The 19330-nt window shown below is 36.7% G+C and overlaps 1 protein-coding gene across 1 annotated transcript in view; it reads left to right on the forward strand.

Moving 5' to 3' along the window:
• The window catches only part of LOC149411773 (attractin-like protein 1), a 97185-nt gene that overhangs the window by 18266 nt on the left and 59589 nt on the right, over window positions 1-19330 (forward strand). Inside the window, exons 6-12 of the mRNA XM_089646921.1 lie at window positions 427-567; window positions 913-1051; window positions 1207-1343; window positions 2025-2158; window positions 17145-17297; window positions 17444-17552; window positions 17659-17802. Coding sequence (XP_089503047.1) covers window positions 427-567; window positions 913-1051; window positions 1207-1343; window positions 2025-2158; window positions 17145-17297; window positions 17444-17552; window positions 17659-17802 — 957 coding nt within the window. The remainder of the gene's footprint in view (window positions 1-426; window positions 568-912; window positions 1052-1206; window positions 1344-2024; window positions 2159-17144; window positions 17298-17443; window positions 17553-17658; window positions 17803-19330) is intronic.

The following is a 19330-nucleotide window of genomic DNA, read 5'->3' on the forward strand; positions in this document are numbered from 1 at the left end:
TTTTCCGCAAACATTTTCCCTAATAAGTTAGCCTTTTCGGTGGCGGTGTTTGCTAGTGAGTCGTCAGGTCTGGTAAGAGGTGGCAAACTGGGTTTGCAAAAATTTCGACCTATAGAGCCCGCAAGCGACCAGAATGCTCTGCTGCCATGCGGGCAGGCAGCCAGCTTTTTGCTGATCTACAGTTAAATATAGTTAATGTGTAGTTAAATATAATTAATATATATTAAATAATTTAAAAGAGTGCAAGGCTGATGTAAGCTTAGAGAGTAAGATTAAGAAAGGGACGCTTAGATGGTTTGGGCATGTAGAGCGAATGAGCTAAGAAAGGAGTGTAAGGAGAATATAGTTTATTGGATTTGTCTGACTAATAACTAATATCTGAATACTATTTGGTGAAAGTATTTAACTGGTAGTTGAATGTTCCAGGAGTGTGGGAAGAGGTAGAGACCCAGGACACAAGGAACGGAACGGCTTCTCACGGAGCTGTGGTATGGAGAGACTCTTTGTACATTGTGGCCGGAGAGGGCTACGGCAGGTCACACCTCATGTACACTTACGACTTCAACGGTAACTCTATTTAAGCATTATATATCTGTAAACAACAGGCTTATCAAATCATGTCCAACATATTGATCTGTAAAAGGCACCAGCTTACTCTCAGGAGACCTGGTTTGGGAGGTTTTGTGAGTTAAAACAATCACTATTAATAGGTTAAGAGATAGCAAAGATTGGATCGAAGATTTGGTATACTTTCTTTGTTATTCTTCTTTGTGTTTTGACTTTGGTGATTTTTGATTGAAATATTACTTATGATGTTTGTGTGTACCAGTTTGATGTACAACAGTTTTTTAAAATCTTCTCGTGGAAATGAATTTGTTGGCATGTGGTATAGTATAATTTTATGTGTTCCAGGAAGCATTTGGGAAACGGTGCACCCATCTAACCTATCGGAGGCCCCTCTGGCTCGCTACGGGGGCAGTGCCGTGCTGCACGAAGACAAGATATTCTACTACGGGGGCGTGGTGGAGCTCCATCAGTCTCCCCAGCAGAGGTAGCACGCACACTTACCCTAGATTAGTTATTGGTTTGGTAAATGGCTCACCCGTCTCACTGATTGTTTTTACTTTAACGTAAAGAATAGTTTGCTTTGATATGGTTAATTTGATTCCTTAATTATCTTTGTCTAATAATGCGATTTGGTTCCAGACACGTCTCAACTTCGTACTACCATAACTCAGCGGGGCACGTCACTAGCGAACTGTGGGCCTTCGACATCAGCGCCAACTCCTGGGAGAACATAACCGTGAGGAGTGAGCCCTGCAACAGGAATGTGGCCATGTGTGGTGAGTTACTCGAGGTAGAACTGTGGGCCTTTGAACACAATTATATTTAATCAAATAAGTAAAGTACCTAATAAATACATAGATATGGATTATATTGAATATGGGGTTTCTACAGTGAATTGTGACAAAAGCCACAATATTGGTAATCCAAAATCACCACTCTCAGCTAGTATGGAATTTTTTATCATTTTCTTGAATAGATTTAACGAACCTATAGTTTTTATATTTTTACTGAGCATATTATAAAGCGACGGAGCTTTATAAGAAAAACTCCTTTGTCCAAAGGATGCTCTGGTATTCACCGGCTGATACATTAAAGAAGAAGTTTGATTTTTTAGTCCCTTGAAAACACATAAAAGGTTCTCCCACATAAGAAGTTTTTTTTCTGGTCCTTTGGAAAACCTTATAAGAGAGTTTCACTGTACACATTATAAAAAAAGTCCAAATTGCATTTTTCTTACAAACAGTGAAACTCTCTTATATCGTTGTTGTTAGTGTAAGAACTCACCCATAGATGGCACTAGATTAGTCTATTAGAATACCCATAGATGGCGTTTAGCAGTCGAATATTGTAGAGACCGTGTGTAAGATGAATGATGTGGGAACATTTACACAATTTCTACTGTAACTATAATTTATTTCATCTTTGTGTTTTAGAAGTTTTTTTGTTTGTTTGATCAGGTCCCCTCAGTACAGCGGGACATACGGCCACCGTGGTGACAGTCCCGGAGTCTCTCACGCACGGGAAGCTGGTCAAGAAGATGATAGTCATATTCGGACACTCTCCCCAGTTTGGATACCTGAACACAGTGCAGGTCAGTAGTACTTGGCCCCAGATCTTTATCTTAGAAGTCAGTCCCGGAGTCTCTCACGCACGGGAAGCTGGTCAAGAAGATGATAGTCATATTCGGACACTCTCCCCAGTTTGGATACCTGAACACAGTGCAGGTCAGTAGTACTTGGCCCCAGATCTTTATCTTAGAAGTCAGTCCCGGAGTCTCTCACGCACGGGAAGCTGGTCAAGAAGATGATAGTCATATTCGGACACTCTCCCCAGTTTGGATACCTGAACACAGTGCAGGTCAGTAGTACTTGGCCCCAGATCTTTATCTTAGAAAGTTCAGTTGTGACCTGACAATGGCAGGTAATATGAAACGCACAAATCAGCTTGTGCACAAATGACAAAATTTTCAATGTTGTATTGTGCTGTTGTGCTCCTCGAGAATGTGTTGACATAGTTTTTTTTTTATTTTTATTTTTTTTATTTTTTATTATTTAATAAATGTTTACAAGTTACATGTTTAGACATTTTTTTTAACTACCATACTAGGCTAATGCCCGTGTTGTGGTAGTTATACATGAAATAATAATAACAATGACATAAAAGAACTAAAAAATACTTATAGTAACATAAGTATGTAAGTATAAATCATAATGAAGTAATAATAATAAAAATAACTTAGAAGAACTAAAAAATACTATTTTATAGAAACATAAGAAAGAATTAGAGAAGAAAAAAAAGAAAAACAAATTTGATGATAAATAAAACTAAAAACAAGTATATTAAAATTAATAGTAAACTGAAAAATAAAGAAAAAGTATATGTATATTAAAAAGATACAAATAAAAATTAAAAATATCAAACATTAAGATTAAAATTTAAACATAATTAATGTAGATTGTTTAATGCATATAATTGTTTGTGTGCAAGTTTATATAACTTAGGTATTATCTATAAGACAACATGTTTATGTTCAACACTTAATTTTAATTTTCGTGATATGAGACAAGTTGGAAAAGAAGTTATTAATTTTTTTTTTTGTGTTAGGAACTCATATAATCTTTGAAGAAAGGTCGTCCCCTTTCAAATATCCATTGATGTACACGAGCAGTAAATATGGATATAGAATTACTTGACTTTAAGTCGGTACTCAATGCATTGTATATTTTAGGCGCGATGAACCAGAATTGCCGTTGAGCGAAAGAGGTTTTAGTTTGAGGAACCACGCAACCCAGGTTTGATGAAAAGCGGGTGTGAGCTTGGTGTTGTGGAGCCAACAGTAGGTTATTTTTTCGTATGTAACAAATGCTTACCTTAGTAAATAACTGTCGTATATCTAAGACCCTGATTTTAGCAAAGAGTTCATTAGAGGGATGGGTAGGTTGGCATTTAAATATAATTCTCAAAATTAGTTTTTGAACTGTAATAATAGGATTAATAATGGATTCAGCACAACCACCCCATCCCACTATACCATACGTTGCTATAGATTGGAAAAGGGCAAAGTATACGCTTCTTAAAGTCTGTAAATCAAGGATGGACCTAAGGGAGCAGAATACATGGCAGAGTTTACGAAGTTTGTTTACTGTGTCACTGATATGGGCTTCCCACCGTAGTTGGTTGTCTATGATTATTCCCAAATATTTAACTGCATTTGATGATTTAAGGGTAGAACACGTGCAATTTATATTAGGTGTGATTTCGTGAGTGTGTAAATTGAATGAACACGAGTGAATAATAGGTTTAGGGCAGTTGTTGGGTACATTATGTTTGCGGATGGAAAATGTCATATATTGGGTTTTGTCGATGTTAAGTGTGAGGAGGTTTGTGTCCAGCCAATGTTTTACTTTTAATAGACCATTATTAGCTTTGTTAGTGACTGATTCCCATGTTACATCTTCAAATATTAGAACAGTGTCATCGGCAAATGATAATATTTTACCTCCAATATTCATGGCACAAAGTGAGTTTATGTATACAAGAAATAAAATTGGTCCTAGTATACTGCCTTGAGGTACACCAAAGGACATAGGTAATTTTTCGCTTATATGTGTTTTGTCAGAGTGGATGAGAGTTTGTTGTGTTCGGTTCATTAGATAGTTTTCAAACCATGTGTAGGCTACTCCTGTTATTCCAACCCGATGTAGTTTTTTTAGCAGTAAGGAATGAGAGACCGTATCAAATGCTTTCGCAAGATCGAGAAAGACAGCCAGTGGTTTGCGACCAATGTCAAGATTATAGGAAACGATTTTCGTGAGGGCAGCTATTGCATCAGATGTACTTCTACCTTTGCGAAAGCCATATTGGTTGTCTGATAATATGTTGTTATCTTCGAGGAACTTACACAGTCTATGTTTTACAGCTTTTTCTACAATTTTAGATATTGTGCTTAGTAAGGATATCGGTCGGTAGTTATTTACAGATAATTTGTCACCTGCTTTGAAGATTGGGATTATTGTAGCCTGTTTTAAGGAGTTAGGAAAAGTACCAGTTTTGAAGCTTGAGTTGATTATGTGTTTAAGAGGGGGGGCGATAAATTTTTGGAGGTGTTTAATAATTTTTGCCGAGATGTGATCTATTCCGGTGGAGTTACTGTTTTTGAGAGATGCTATTATTTCCATAATTTCTGATTCAGTAGTGGGAGTGAAGTGAAACGGGTTGTAGGTCAGAGTACTGATAGGTATACCATTTGCAAGATCTTTCTCTGAGACGTTTTTTCTGGCTAAAATTTTTTTTGCTAAGTTGGGACCGATATTGCAAAAAAATTGATTGAAATGGTCGGATATTTTTTCAGGTTCAGAATTTACATGTATTGTTTTGTCTTCGATATTAATTTTAACAATAGGTGTGTCGGTTTTATTAATGTTGGCTATATCTTTTATGATATTCCAAATTTTTTTTTTATCATTGGTAGCTTCACTGATTTTTTTTTTGTAATAATCCCTTTTAACAGTGTCAATTATTTTTTTGCAGTTATTTCTATAACGTTTGTAGAATATGAGAGATGCATAGTCGCTAGGGTTTTTCCTACAGAAGTGATGGATCTTATCACGCTTTCTGATACAGTGGAGAATACCAGCAGTGATCCATGGTTTAATTTTTGTTTGCGATCGGTTTGTTTTAGTTTTTGAATATGATGTTGCTTTGGCCAAGTGGTTATGTAAAGTATTTATAAATAAATCGCATGCAGAGTTGGCATCAGTACAAGAATAGATGAGTTCCCAATTTTCTTTCGAGACATGATCTAGGAGAATTTCATAAGAAATCATTACTTGGGGTGGAGCATTTTGAGTTGGTTTGTGAATTTTTTTGGTGATGGAAGTAATGATTGCATAGTGGTCTGTTATAGTTGATTGATATACAATGGATTTGTTGTCTAGTTTACTCTTAACGAACACATGATCTATACAACTACTATTGTTTATGTCTGATTCTCTTGTTGGAGAGGTGACAGCTGGCAAATATCCTAATAAAGTTAGTGCATTTAGGTATTCGTTGGCTTGAGGATGCGTTTTGTTGATTATATTTATGTTAAGGTCACCAATTATGTAAGTGTTTTGGCAGTGTTTTATGTTTGTTAATATTTCTTGTAGTGAGTATAAGAATGGGGTTATATTATGTGTATTCGGAGATCTGTATATAGTAAGGATTGTTATGAGGTTATCAAGTTGTATTTGAAGGCAGTTGGCGTTTTTAATTCTGATCTCTTTGACTGAGTGTGGGATGTGATTTTTGATGTATACAATAACGCCATCGTTTTGAGTTTGGTTATGTAGTGTGTTATAGTGATTGTAGTTTTTTATTGTTTTAGGAAGGAAATTTTTTTGAATCCAGCATTCGGTCAAGACAATTACATCGAAATCTAAGGCAAGGTCAGTAAGAAGAATGGATAATTCATCAAAATTTTTGTTAATACTTCTAATGTTCATTGAAAATATCATAAGGGTAGAATTAGTTAATAATAATTGACGTACAACTTCAGAATCGTTGGTTGATGAACATGGGATAGGTGTTGTATTATCTAGTAGATCTGCTAAGTCTTCCATTTTTTGGTTTTTTGCATTGCGTTAATTATTAATAGTAAAGATGTAGTGACAGTGATATCTTTATTAGTAATATAGGTATTGATTTGTTGTGAAGATGTAACATAAGAATATAATTTATACTTGGTCATTTTGAAATTAGGAAGATTATAGAAATAAGAATTGAAAGCAATGGTATAATGAATATGTGGTATACAAGGGATTTGAAATAATGATTTTGAGATAAAAATCTTGTTTGTAGGTAAAAATAACGCACGGTTAAGTAATGTAAGAAAAAAAAATATTTCCGAAAATTCTTATTGTTTGCAGAACTAAAAACAATAAAATTTAAAAAGTTAATTTCATTCTTGTTAGTAATTAAAGTAATATTGCATTTAAGGGTAATCGTATCAATATGTAGAATATTATTAAAATAAGTTGTACCACTGGTTTCTGTTGTTGGCAATAGTCGAGAAGGAGTTCGCCAGTTATTAAAAGCAATAACAAAATAAGCAATGTATATAATTGTATAAAGCATAGTAAGTTGTAATGGTTTTGATGCAATTACAATAACACATTTTCTACATGATAAGAAAAGTAGATTACTGGAAAGAGGTGATTGTATTAAGTTATTTGATCGATTAAAAACAATGATGGGGTACATGCTTTTGTTAAATGTCTTTGGGCTAGAAAAATCCAATAATATGTTTTTTGTAACAGAGAGTATCAAGTAATATATAGATGAATATATAATAGTATACAGGAGAATCAAGTAAAATAAAAGTATACCAAAGGATGAAAATTGATTATAAGTTATTTGGTGAGGGAGATAAAAGGTTTTTGGTTTTTTCATTGATAAGTATAACGGGCGTCCCAACGTCTTTGCGTACATATACTTGTCCCCCTCTGGTCCAGGCAAACTTAAAAATATTGTCTCGTGTAGCCTTACGTGCAAGAAACCAATGATGTTTAGCTCGAAATGTCAAGTGTTCATTGATATAAATCTGAGAGCTCTTTCCTGCCATTCCTATGATATTTGTGTTTAGTTTATCCTCCCGATTTGCAGATCGCTTGTTAAATGTTTTTATGTCATTTAAGAAGATGTCACGGTCATCGTTTGTTTTGAATCTGAGGATTATCGGCCGTTGTAAATCCTTGTTGGTTTTTTGTCCAGTACGGTAGGCTGCTTCCACGTTTTTCACTTCTGTTCCGGCATTTGTAATTTTTTGGATATTGAAAACAACATTTTTTAAGTCTTCTCCGCTTATTTCCGGGATTCCTCGTATTTCTACGTTTTTCAACCTGTTTTCCCTGTCTAAATTTTCAAATTGTCCTTCTATTAGCTCTAAGCGCGCTTCAAGATCACAGTTTTTTTTTTCAAGTTTTTTGTTTATATTCTCGAGTTCGTGGACTCGAAGTAGAATATCCTCGTATTGTTTACTCATTGCTGAGATTGTGGCGAGAATTTGGGTGTTTTGGTCGAGTATTGCGTTTTGTTTTAATAGTAGTTCGTTGTCCAAAGTTGAGGCACCGCTGGCAGTGACATTGAAAGCCGGAGTGTCAGATAGGCATTTCTTGCATTTAATTTGGGCACGTCGTTCTTTAGTGAGTCGACGGTATGAGGTCTCTGCCACTCCGCTGCAGTGCAAATGGAATATTCCCTTGCACACGGCGCAGGTAAATACGGACTCGTCGGAGAGAGTGGGTTCTGAACAGGCTTTGCAATTATTCATGTTGTGGTTATGTGCTTAGTTAGGTGGTAAAGTTGTCCTTGCGCCTGTTGGCAGTCAAAATTCGTAACGCGAGTGATAAATTTTGGTTCTGATGTCTCCAGAATAATTGTATTGGGAAAGTAGAGTTGAGTAGTAGTGAAGACCGCTGCCCGCAACTGAACTAAATTCACTTTTATATTGGGTTAGTAAATGATCCAATGTGCACTAAAAACTTTGATTTCTATTATTTATAAAAAAAAAATAAATATAATTTTGATGTTTATAAACCTGTCACCATCTATTGGGCAATAGTTGAATTAAAAATATTTTCCTTCACAAGTTTGCAAGCATTGCCATCTATTGATTCGTAGGCGTAACTCAATTTATTTTATAATTTTAATGGATGTAGGTATTTACTGACATCTATTGACTAGTAGAGTAAATATGCCATATGTAGGTAGGGCATCCAAATAATTTGCAATGTTGTATTGTGCTGTTGTGCTCCTCGAGAATGTGTTGACATAGTTTTCAATGTTGTATTGTGCTGTTGTGCTCCTCGAGAATGTGTTGACATAGTTTTCAATGTTGTATTGTGCTGTTGTGCTCCTCGAGAATGTGTTGACATAGTTTTCAATGTTGTATTGTGCTGTTGTGCTCCTCGAGAATGTGTTGACATAGTTTTCAATGTTGTATCGTGCTGTTGTGCTCCTCGAGAATGTGTTGACATAGTTTTCAATGTTGTATTGTGCTGTTGTGCTCCTCGAGAATGTGTTGACATAGTTTTCAATGTTGTATTGTGCTGTTGTGCTCCTCGAGAATGTGTTGACATAGTTTTCAATGTTGTATTGTGCTGTTGTGCTCCTCGAGAATGTGTTGACATAGTTTTCAATGTTGTATTGTGCTGTTGTGCTCCTCGAGAATGTGTTGACATAGTTTTCAATGTTGTATTGTGCTGTTGTGCTCCTCGAGAATGTGTTGACATAGTTTTCAATGTTGTATTGTGCTGTTGTGCTCCTCGAGAATGTGTTGACATAGTTTTCAATGTTGTATTGTGCTGTTGTGCTCCTCGAGAATGTGTTGACATAGTTTTCAATGTTGTATTGTGCTGCTGTGCTCCTCGAGAATGTGTTGACATAGTTTTCAATGTTGTATTGTGCTGTTGTACTCCTCGAGAATGTGTTGACATAGTTTTCAATGTTGTATTGTGCTGTTGTGCTCCTCGAGAATGTGTTGACATAGTTTTCAATGTTGTATTGTGCTGTTGTGCTCCTCGAGAATGTGTTGACATAGTTTTCAATGTTGTATTGTGCTGTTGTGCTCCTCGAGAATGTGTTGACATAGTTTTCAATGTTGTATTGTGCTGTTGTGCTCCTCGAGAATGTGTTGACATAGTTTTCAATGTTGTATTGTGCTGTTGTGCTCCTCGAGAATGTGTTGACATAGTTTTCAATGTTGTATTGTGCTGTTGTGCTCCTCGAGAATGTGTTGACATAGTTTTCAATGTTGTATTGTGCTGTTGTGCTCCTCGAGAATGTGTTGACATAGTTTTCAATGTTGTATTGTGCTGTTGTGCTCCTCGAGAATGTGTTGACATAGTTTTCAATGTTGTATTGTGCTGTTGTGCTCCTCGAGAATGTGTTGACATAGTTTTCAATGTTGTATTGTGCTGTTGTGCTCCTCGAGAATGTGTTGACATAGTTTTCAATGTTGTATTGTGCTGTTGTGCTCCTCGAGAATGTGTTGACATAGTTTTCAATGTTGTATTGTGCTGTTGTGCTCCTCGAGAATGTGTTGACATAGTTTTCAATGTTGTATTGTGCTGTTGTGCTCCTCGAGAATGTATTGACATAGTTTTCCAGGTGATAAACCGTTAAGATAAAAGTGGATTGTATCTATAAAAAGAGATAAATATAAACTGATAAAACCGGTGCTACAGTCAAAGAAAACGTTCACCTTAATTTAATGTTTTGTTTTTACCATAGAATTGCGATAATAAGTACTATAATACCCACACACAGGCTTTGCCTTTATGGGATTTTTTGATCCACACTATATTGCAATTTTGTACAAATAAAATTACTAATTTAATTAATATTTGTATAAAATTACAATGTAGTGTGGATCAAAACTTTCAATAAAAGTACATTCTCATCTTTATAATCAATATGTTGTTCCATCAGACTATCCGATGCCTCTGGAATCTGTTCCAACGGTAAGTACAGTTCAATCTGAGCAAAATGTTATTTTTAAAGAAGTATAACACACATGATTTTTCACAAAAATGGCACTATATAAATAATCCAATTGTTATTATTATAAGCGCGGGTATACAAATGTCTTAACCTCACTTTTCAAAATTTTTCTAAGACTGCCTTTATACACGTAAGTTTTTGAAGTGAAACTTCTTTACGCGCGTCATGCATTTTCGAGGATCGTAGTAAAACCGACTCATGACCGTCACGAAAAACCGTGATCATTTCGCTATAGGAGCCTAGCTAATATTATATACCTAGTTTAGGTCACTCTCCAAACTCAGCTTCGCGGTCTAAAGGCAGAGCGCCCGACTGTCGTCGTGAAGAACCGAGGTTCGATCCCCGCTTTAACTAATTTTTTTTTTCTTTTTGTGATTTTTTTAATACGAGGAAAAGTGATAAAATGCTCTCGTGCTGCGACTTTGTCAGGCATACATATAAGAAGATATCTACATGATTTGTAATAATGTAGTAAAAAATTACATAAATTTGTTAATTTTAACCGATAGTCTCCCGAAATTTCTAAATCCATTAAGTGAGACTCTAGACCGGCAGGTGTTCACTCGAGTAATTGGCTAGAAGTAACGCTCAGTACCTATATGATATTTTGGTCGAAATATAGCTTACAAATCGAGCCGGTAGAGTCGCTCGGTATTTTGATTAATTATTTTTATTTTGAATCATTAAAATTACTAATCAAGGCCGATAACGCGACTAATTACCCTCGCAGACGTGCGTGACAAGTTTTTTTAGTAAAAAACACAGCCGTAAGTGAGTTTTTCAAAATTTAGAAATGTTATTCAAACTCAGACTCCATACGGGTATGAGACTGTTAAAACACGATAGATCTTTTCCAAAACGGACAAATATACGGAAATATTTTGAAAACCGACAGATATGAATTCACACTGCCGATATATCTTCGATTCGACCCTATAAAAAGCGTTAACAAGACGTTATGTGATAGCATGTATTGTAGCGCCCTTCGTGGCAGCAGGACGCGTCCTAACGCTTCCTCCAACCGCTTTGTGTTTTATTAGTATTTTCAAGGGAAATGAGGCAACATCCCTTTGAATTTATTTTTAAAATCAATCCATCAACATTTGAACTTAAATAAAAATAAACTTAATAATTATTAGAACTTTATAATGTGTGATTTGAGTGCTGTGTTTAAAAGTGAATATTCTGAAATTTGCTCAAAAATATCGGACTTTCGAAACGAACGGCAACCGGTAAATGCACTCCAGATGTTTTCAACAAAATTCTCGGAAACTGGGCAAGCTTGGACACTGGCAAGTTTTTTACTAAGCCCAGGGCAATTTATTACCTAACCTTCGCTTTTTATTGCGGACAGAATGCACCACTTCAACAATAACCAGGAACAGGATTACATGGAGATAAATGATGGACTTGCCAAACGTCACAGCGGTGCTGCCAGGGTCTCTTGTCTATGTGAGGTGTCAGCGCTTTATTAGCAGCAGATACATACCTGGACGCTGTTGTTGGACGCGGTGGACTCTCTTACTGCAGCAGCTGGTCCAGTTCCTTCACCACTTAGGATTCTTGCTGCAGAGTCTCCATCTTCTATCTTCGTAGAACGTCACAGCGGTGCAGCCAAGGTCTGGTATCTGTGAGAGGATAGTGTGTCAGCGCTTTATTAGCAGCAGACACATACCTGGACGGATGACGAACCTCGTGCTGGCACTGTTGGTGGACGCGGTGGACTCTTTCGCTGCAGCAGCTGGACCAGTTTCTTCACCACCTGGGATTCTTGCTGCAGAGTCTCCATCTTCTATCTTCGTGTCACCTGTTCCTTTACTTCATTTTACTTAACTTCACTCTATTTTTGTAATATTTATATTTTCTGTAATACCTGCATCAACTGTAAAGCGCCCCTGAGGTGATATCTCACAAAAGCGGCGCTATACAAATTATCCAATAATAAATAAATAAATAAATATATATATATATATTTATATATATATTTGGACCGGTCAGTGGTTGAGTGGGCATAGCGCTTGGGTCTCACCCGAGCGTCGCGTGTTCGATTCCTCGGCTGGCTAAGTCCTCCATCACAACACAAGCAACATTTTCGGCTTTCTGTGGTGGTAGTAGGAGATTTTCAAACATTGTTGGGTTATTCGTAACCCGGGAATGTTTGTCTTTCTTTAAAAAAAAAAAAAAATTATATATTTGCCGTGTTTGAAAACGAAAATTTGCGCGGGACAAGTCAATTGAGGAGTACATGTTGTATACGCGGTTCTCGTCGCGCGAGATACCTCTCCTCGCGGTCTAGAGGCAGAGCGTTCGACACTCGTTATGCAGGACCCGGGTTCGAATCCCATATTTTTATAACTTTTAATTTTTTTTTATATCATGCTACTTATAAATATGTCAATAGATAGAAAAAAAGAGAGAATGAAATGAAAAGAGAGAGAGAAGAATACTAAAAGTTTCACTTCCGTCGTGCGTAGGCTTGCCACACACTGTATTTGTTTCCTGTAAGTCGCTCACATAAGTGACTTATGGCAAAATTAAAAATGTAAACGACACTTAATTTATAGCAATATGTATACAGAAGTCGTAAGAGGCGTAAGTTTTTGACAGGTCTAATAGGATCTGCGCGGACTTACAGCTTTCTAATAGCTTATGAAATCTATATAAAAATAAAAACTCCATTCAATTCCGCCGTTAACGGAACAAAACCACTTGGAGAATTGTTTCTCTCAAACCAACTTCTATTCCAACGCTTTATTCGTTCCTTTTCTTCTTTATTGACAAAATCGCACTGGCAAATGGTTGTTTACAGGAAGCTATCTTACAGCAAATAAAATTGCATGTGTAGCGGCCGCTGTGAGCACTTACATAAGTCAAAGTTCCCAACAACTTCCGTGAGCATTAGTTACCATAAATTGGATACATATGTAAACACTCCTGTGAGTAACTTATCAAAAACTTACGTAAGTTGTAAATTTTACTTTTTAGAAACTCGTTTGAAAATGTTTATTTCTGTTGTACACCGCCTTTCTGAAATTAAACAGCAAAACTTATTTCTCATCTTATTTTAGTAGATACATATTTATTAATTTATTTCTTGGCTAATTTGTATAGCACAGCTTTTGTGAGACATCACCTCAGGGGCGCTTTACAGTTGATGCAGGTATTACAAAAAATATAAATATTTCAAAAAGAAAGTGAAGTTAAGTTAAGTAAAATGAAGTACAGGAATAGGTGACACAAAAATAGAAGATAGCGACTCTGCAGCAAGAATCCTAGGTGGTGAAGAAACTGGACCAGCTGCTGCAGCGAGAGAGTCCACCGCGTCCACCAACAGTGTCAGCACGAGGTTTGTCATCTGTCTAGGTATGTGTCTGCTGCTAATAAAGCGCTGACACAATATCCTCACATGGATAACAGACCTTGGCAGCACCGCTGTGACGTTCAGCGAATCCATCATTCATCTCCATATAATCCTGTTCCTGGTGATTGTAGAAGCGGTGCATTGTGCCCGCAATAACAAGCGACGGTCGGGATAATAAATTACCCTGGGCATAGCGAAACACTTGCTTGGGCCTAGCTCCGTAGAATTCTGTTGAAAACATCTGGCGTACAGTTACCGAACCTCGTCCCACATTTGTTCATCGCGAGCGAATATGGAATATTTTTTAACAAAATTTTCGATTGTTCACACTGCACTCAAATCACATGACCATAAAGTTCTAATAACTGGTTGTTGTTTATTTAAAATGTTGATCAATTGATTTTAAAAATAATTTCAAATGGATGTTGCCACATTTCACTTGAAAATACTAAAAAAAACACAAAGTGGTTGGAGAACGCATTGTGGAACGCGTTGGAAGATGCGTCCGGCTGCTCGAATGCTACAACTACTTGACCTTACATACCTTATTAAGAAAGTAATTTGAGCTTACAAACAACTTACCAAATCTCCCTTTTCCCAATTACTTTTGCATTTCTAATTCTCAATTCATTTTATAATAACTCCTTGACACTCCACCCATATTTACCAATCATTAAGAACCTGTTCACTTCCCAAGCGCCAAACGTCCCCGTCTGCTGAAAAAAAATTGTATTCGTTGAGCGCTGGCGTATTCAATTGATACATAATCTGAAAATAATATTTTCTGTTTGTGAGATTTTTATACTCGGCACACTACATAGTGGTATTAGTTTGCAGGAGCACATAATTTGTAAAGTTAAATCGTATTACGTACCTATCATATCATGCAAGTGATCCACGACCACACTAGCGGCATCTGCTTTGTAAAGTTAAACCGTATTACATACCTATCATGGCATGCAAGTGATCCTCAACCACACTAGCGCCATCTGCTTTGTAAAGTTAAACCGTATTACATACCTATCATGGCATGCAAGTGATCCTCAACCACACTAGCGCCATCTGCTTTGTAAAGTAGACAATTAAACATTAAAGACACTAACAGACCAGTTAGACAAGCGTACAAAGAAAACATAAAAACTCCGACAGTAAATTCAAGCTTTGGACAAAGACACTACCAATACCATGCTATAAAAGCTTTCAACAGTCTAAAAATTGAAATTAAAATTGAGGAAAATAAAAATAAATTCACACACAAAGTTAAAAAATGGATTAAAGAACAAAAAAGACAATATTACCAAAATGTCAAAACCAATATAAACACACATCACTCACAAACACACAAGATTATATATTAAATGTATTATTTTATCTTATATTGTAGATTGTATTTAGATTATATTTTCATATTATAAAATGAAGGCATCAGCACGGGCAAGCCACCCAGTGAGGCCAACATTACTGGAAAACTTTGAAATGTAAAAAAAATTTGTACCAAAAAAAAAAAAAAAAGTTAAACCGTATTACATACCTATCATGTCATGCAATTGATCCCCGACTACACTAGCGCCATCTGCTTTGTAAAGTTAAACCGTATTACATACCTATCATGTCATGCAATTGATCCCCGACGACACTAGCGCCATCTGCTTTGTAAAGTTAAACCGTATTACATACCTATCATGGCATGCAATTGATCCCCGACTACACTAGCGCCATCTGCTTTGTAAAGTTAAACCGTATTACATACCTATCATGGCATGCAATTGATCCCCGACTACACTAGCGCCATCTGCTTTGTAAAGTTAAACCGTATTACATACCTATCATGTCATGCAATTGATCCCCGACGACACTAGCGCCATCTGCTTTGTAAAGTTAAACCGTATTACATACCTATCATGTCATGCAATTGATCCCCGACGACACTAGCGCCATCTGCTTTGTAAAGTTAAACCGTATTACATACCTATCATGTCATGCAATTGATCCCCGACTACACTAGCGCCATCTGCTTTGTAAAGTTAAACCGTATTACATACCTATCATGTCATGCAATTGATCCCCGACTACACTAGCGCCATCTGCTTTGTAAAGTTAAACCGTATTACATACCTATCATGTCATGCAATTGATCCCCGACGACACTAGCGCCATCTGCTTTGTAAAGTTAAACCGTATTACATACCTATCATGTCATGCAATTGATCCCCGACTACACTAGCGCCATCTGCTTTGTAAAGTTAAACCGTATTACATACCTATCATGTCATGCAATTGATCCCCGACTACACTAGCGCCATCTGCTTTGTAAAGTTAAACCGTATTACATACCTATCATGTCATGCAATTGATCCCCGACGACACTAGCGCCATCTGCTTTGTAAAGTTAAACCGTATTACATACCTATCATGTCATGCAATTGATCCCCGACTACACTAGCGCCATCTGCTTTGTAAAGTTAAACCGTATTACATACCTATCATGTCATGCAATTGATCCCCGACTACACTAGCGCCATCTGCTTTGTAAAGTTAAACCGTATTACATACCTATCATGTCATGCAATTGATCCCCGACGACACTAGCGCCATCTGCTTTGTAAAGTTAAACCGTATTACATACCTATCATGTCATGCAATTGATCCCCGACTACACTAGCGCCATCTGCTTTGTAAAGTTAAACCGTATTACATACCTATCATGTCATGCAATTGATCCCCGACTACACTAGCGCCATCTGCTTTGTAAAGTTAAACCGTATTACATACCTATCATGTCATGCAATTGATCCCCGACGACACTAGCGCCATCTGCTTTGTAAAGTTAAACCGTATTACATACCTATCATGTCATGCAATTGATCCCCGACGACACTAGCGCCATCTGCTTTGTAAAGTTAAACCGTATTACATACCTATCATGTCATGCAATTGATCCCCGACTACACTAGCGCTATCTGCTTTGAGCTTTCCAGATTTCCTGCCATAGTCACATTGACCTGAGAGAAAAACTGTTTTTGATTTTCATGTTGCCATTGCATTGGTTTTTCTACTCCAGAAATTGTCACATTTAACATCGTCACTTTTCGACAATCAGCGTCATTTTTAATTTTTTGACATTTTTTTCCCGTTATGTGCTGATTTTTAGCTCGACAGCAGTTTGCCAATTTTTTTGTTAGGTTGTTTGATCAGCCATTGATTAAGCTGTCAAGCTAAACGTTAAGTTAGCCGAACAGACCGCCAGACCGAAAGTAGACATATTAAAATGGCTCTGATTATTAAATTGTGACTATTAGTGTAAATATGAGGGTCGGTCAAAAGACTGGCCCTAACAAGCCTTCTTGTAATTCCTCTCTTAACAAAGGCTGGGTTCTTTCACTTTAGAAGCAGCTTTTATTAATAACTTAATTGAATTTATTTATTTACAATTTTTTATTTATTACAAGATAATACATTACAAAATGATAACAAAGTAATAATGTATTATTCCCAATGAGTTTATAAAACTCATTTCGGGAATGATAACATTAGAAAGGACAAGGCAAATAAATAAAATACATTAAAATAAATAAACGCAGATGTTATTATGGAGTACCAGAGAAAGACAATGGTGTCTCACTTCACGTCTCCATTCTTGTTGTAAAGGCTTGTCTTCTGATTGTGTCCTCAGGAGTATAACTTTGGTACCCGAGAGTGGGCGCTGGTGCAGACGCGAGGCTACCCGGCCAAGGGAGGCTACGGACATTCGGCTGCTCTGGACCATCTACTGAGAGACAAGATCTACGTGTACGGGGGCGTCGTTTCCGAGGCCGAGAGCATTCGGGTTGGCACTCTATCAACACATGAGGTGCATAGAAACATAGATAGAGTGGTATATAGTGAAAATGGCTGACTTATTTCAGTTTCTCAATGAATTGAGATCTCTTTTGGCGTTTAAAAAAAAAATAATAGTAATATTTTTGTTGTTAGGTTCTCAGTTCCAATCTGTACAGTTACGACCCTGCCACGAGAATATGGACCCTACTAGCCCATGCCCCAAGTGCCAGGTTCCTGCACTCTGCCAACTTTGTCACACCAGGTTAGTAACAAGCATATCTTTTAAAAAATGGAATCATTCCAAAATGGGTTTACATCGGGGAAATCTAGTTATTTTTTGTATTTAACGACTACTTGTTTGTTTCCAGGAATGATGATAGTCTTTGGAGGCAACACCCACATCAATACCTCGGACAGTGTAGGATCCAAGTGCTACTCCAGCGAGCTGCTGGCCTACGATGTGCTGTGTGACTCCTGGAACCTTCTCTCCATACCACACCACCTCAGAGAGAGTAAGTAGTCTTCATCATGTCTCATCCCTGTTCCTGTTCAAGTTGGCGTACTTGCTAGTCTGACCGAGTGTTTACCGATAATGGCAGATAGGAGTGAAGACAGACCAAAGACAAGCTTTAGAGGGTGCTGGGGGGATCCATAGGAGCCATGTTGACTTTAGAGGCAAAAGATGGCTGTAAAATGGAGTCAGGAATCCGCACCTATGATCTGTTAATATGATTATGAGTGATTTTATAGATTGGTGGTCTCAATAAATTGACTTTCGACTTCGTGAATCTAAAAATCTGTGTTACATATCAATAGTCGAAAGGGTGATGGCATGATGCGGCTGAAAGGAAAGTGGTAAGCCTAGTATTTTGTAATAAGTTTACAAAATCTTCAAAGTGATTCTGTAAACCGAACCCAGTGACCAGTTCGTTCCCGGCTACCATTGTTTTCAGGTTAATTTATATCTATGTTGTAAGTCTCCTGCAAGCAGTCACTTTAAGAAGTTCTGCAAGACTGATATCCCAGACCTGGCGGTTTAAGTGACTGAAAATACAGTGTAAAAATACTGTATTTAAGTGCCATTGCTTTTTCTTGTATGTAAATAAATCAATATCAACAACAATACTCTTTGACAGTGCAAACGTCAACAATTCTTCTCCAGTCTAAATAATAAAAATAAACGTTCTTACTGTAAATCTGAACACTAAAATGACACATAATATTAACAAAAAGTGCTACTTTACTAAAATAAAGTGTTAAAACCGCAGTTTTTAGTGTCCAAGTGACAACAGATGAAAAAAAGAATCATTACATTGAATATATTAAACCTATTGAATCGTTAAAAGGTTGTATAAAATGCTTGGTTTCGTGCTACGTGTAAGTAAATAAAAAGTAATCCGCGCACAATTGTAATGTTATATTTCGCATTAGTCAGAAGTACACTGGAATATGCATCGCCAATTTGGTATCTATAATATAAACTTTACATAGATAGTATAGAACGTATCCAAAAAAAATTATAAAATACATTACCTACAAATTCAATAATAACTTTGAGTGTGCATTTAAAACTTTGAAACTCAACAAAGATGAGCAGTAGCCTACTCAATATTTATACACAGAATTTTAAACAATGACATTGACTGTACCGAACTTCTGTCCCTTTTTAACTTTAACATACCTTTGATACGTACACGACATACAGTGCTATTCCACACGCTTCATTATAAAACAAATGCAGCAACTAATTCGCCAATTAACCGAGCTCTTCATTAAATAAAATTTATCTTAACTCTGACATTGACATTTTTTAGATTCACTGCCCAAATTCAAATGTGGCATCATGTCAATAATTTAAACTGTTCAATTCGAATACATACAGACACACACACAACTCACACATACATTACACACGTCACACACACACCTATATATTACACACGTAACCTGGTAATTAAGGAATAAACACACCATTTAGCAGAAATTACAAGGAAACATATCATAGGTACCCAACATGAAGTGTCTTATTCCTGTTTATTG

The sequence above is a fragment of the Hesperophylax consimilis genome, chromosome 25 (assembly GCF_061612785.1).
Source record: "Hesperophylax consimilis isolate HC1 chromosome 25, BYU_Hcon_1.0, whole genome shotgun sequence".
Lineage (NCBI taxonomy): Eukaryota > Metazoa > Arthropoda > Insecta > Trichoptera > Limnephilidae > Hesperophylax > Hesperophylax consimilis.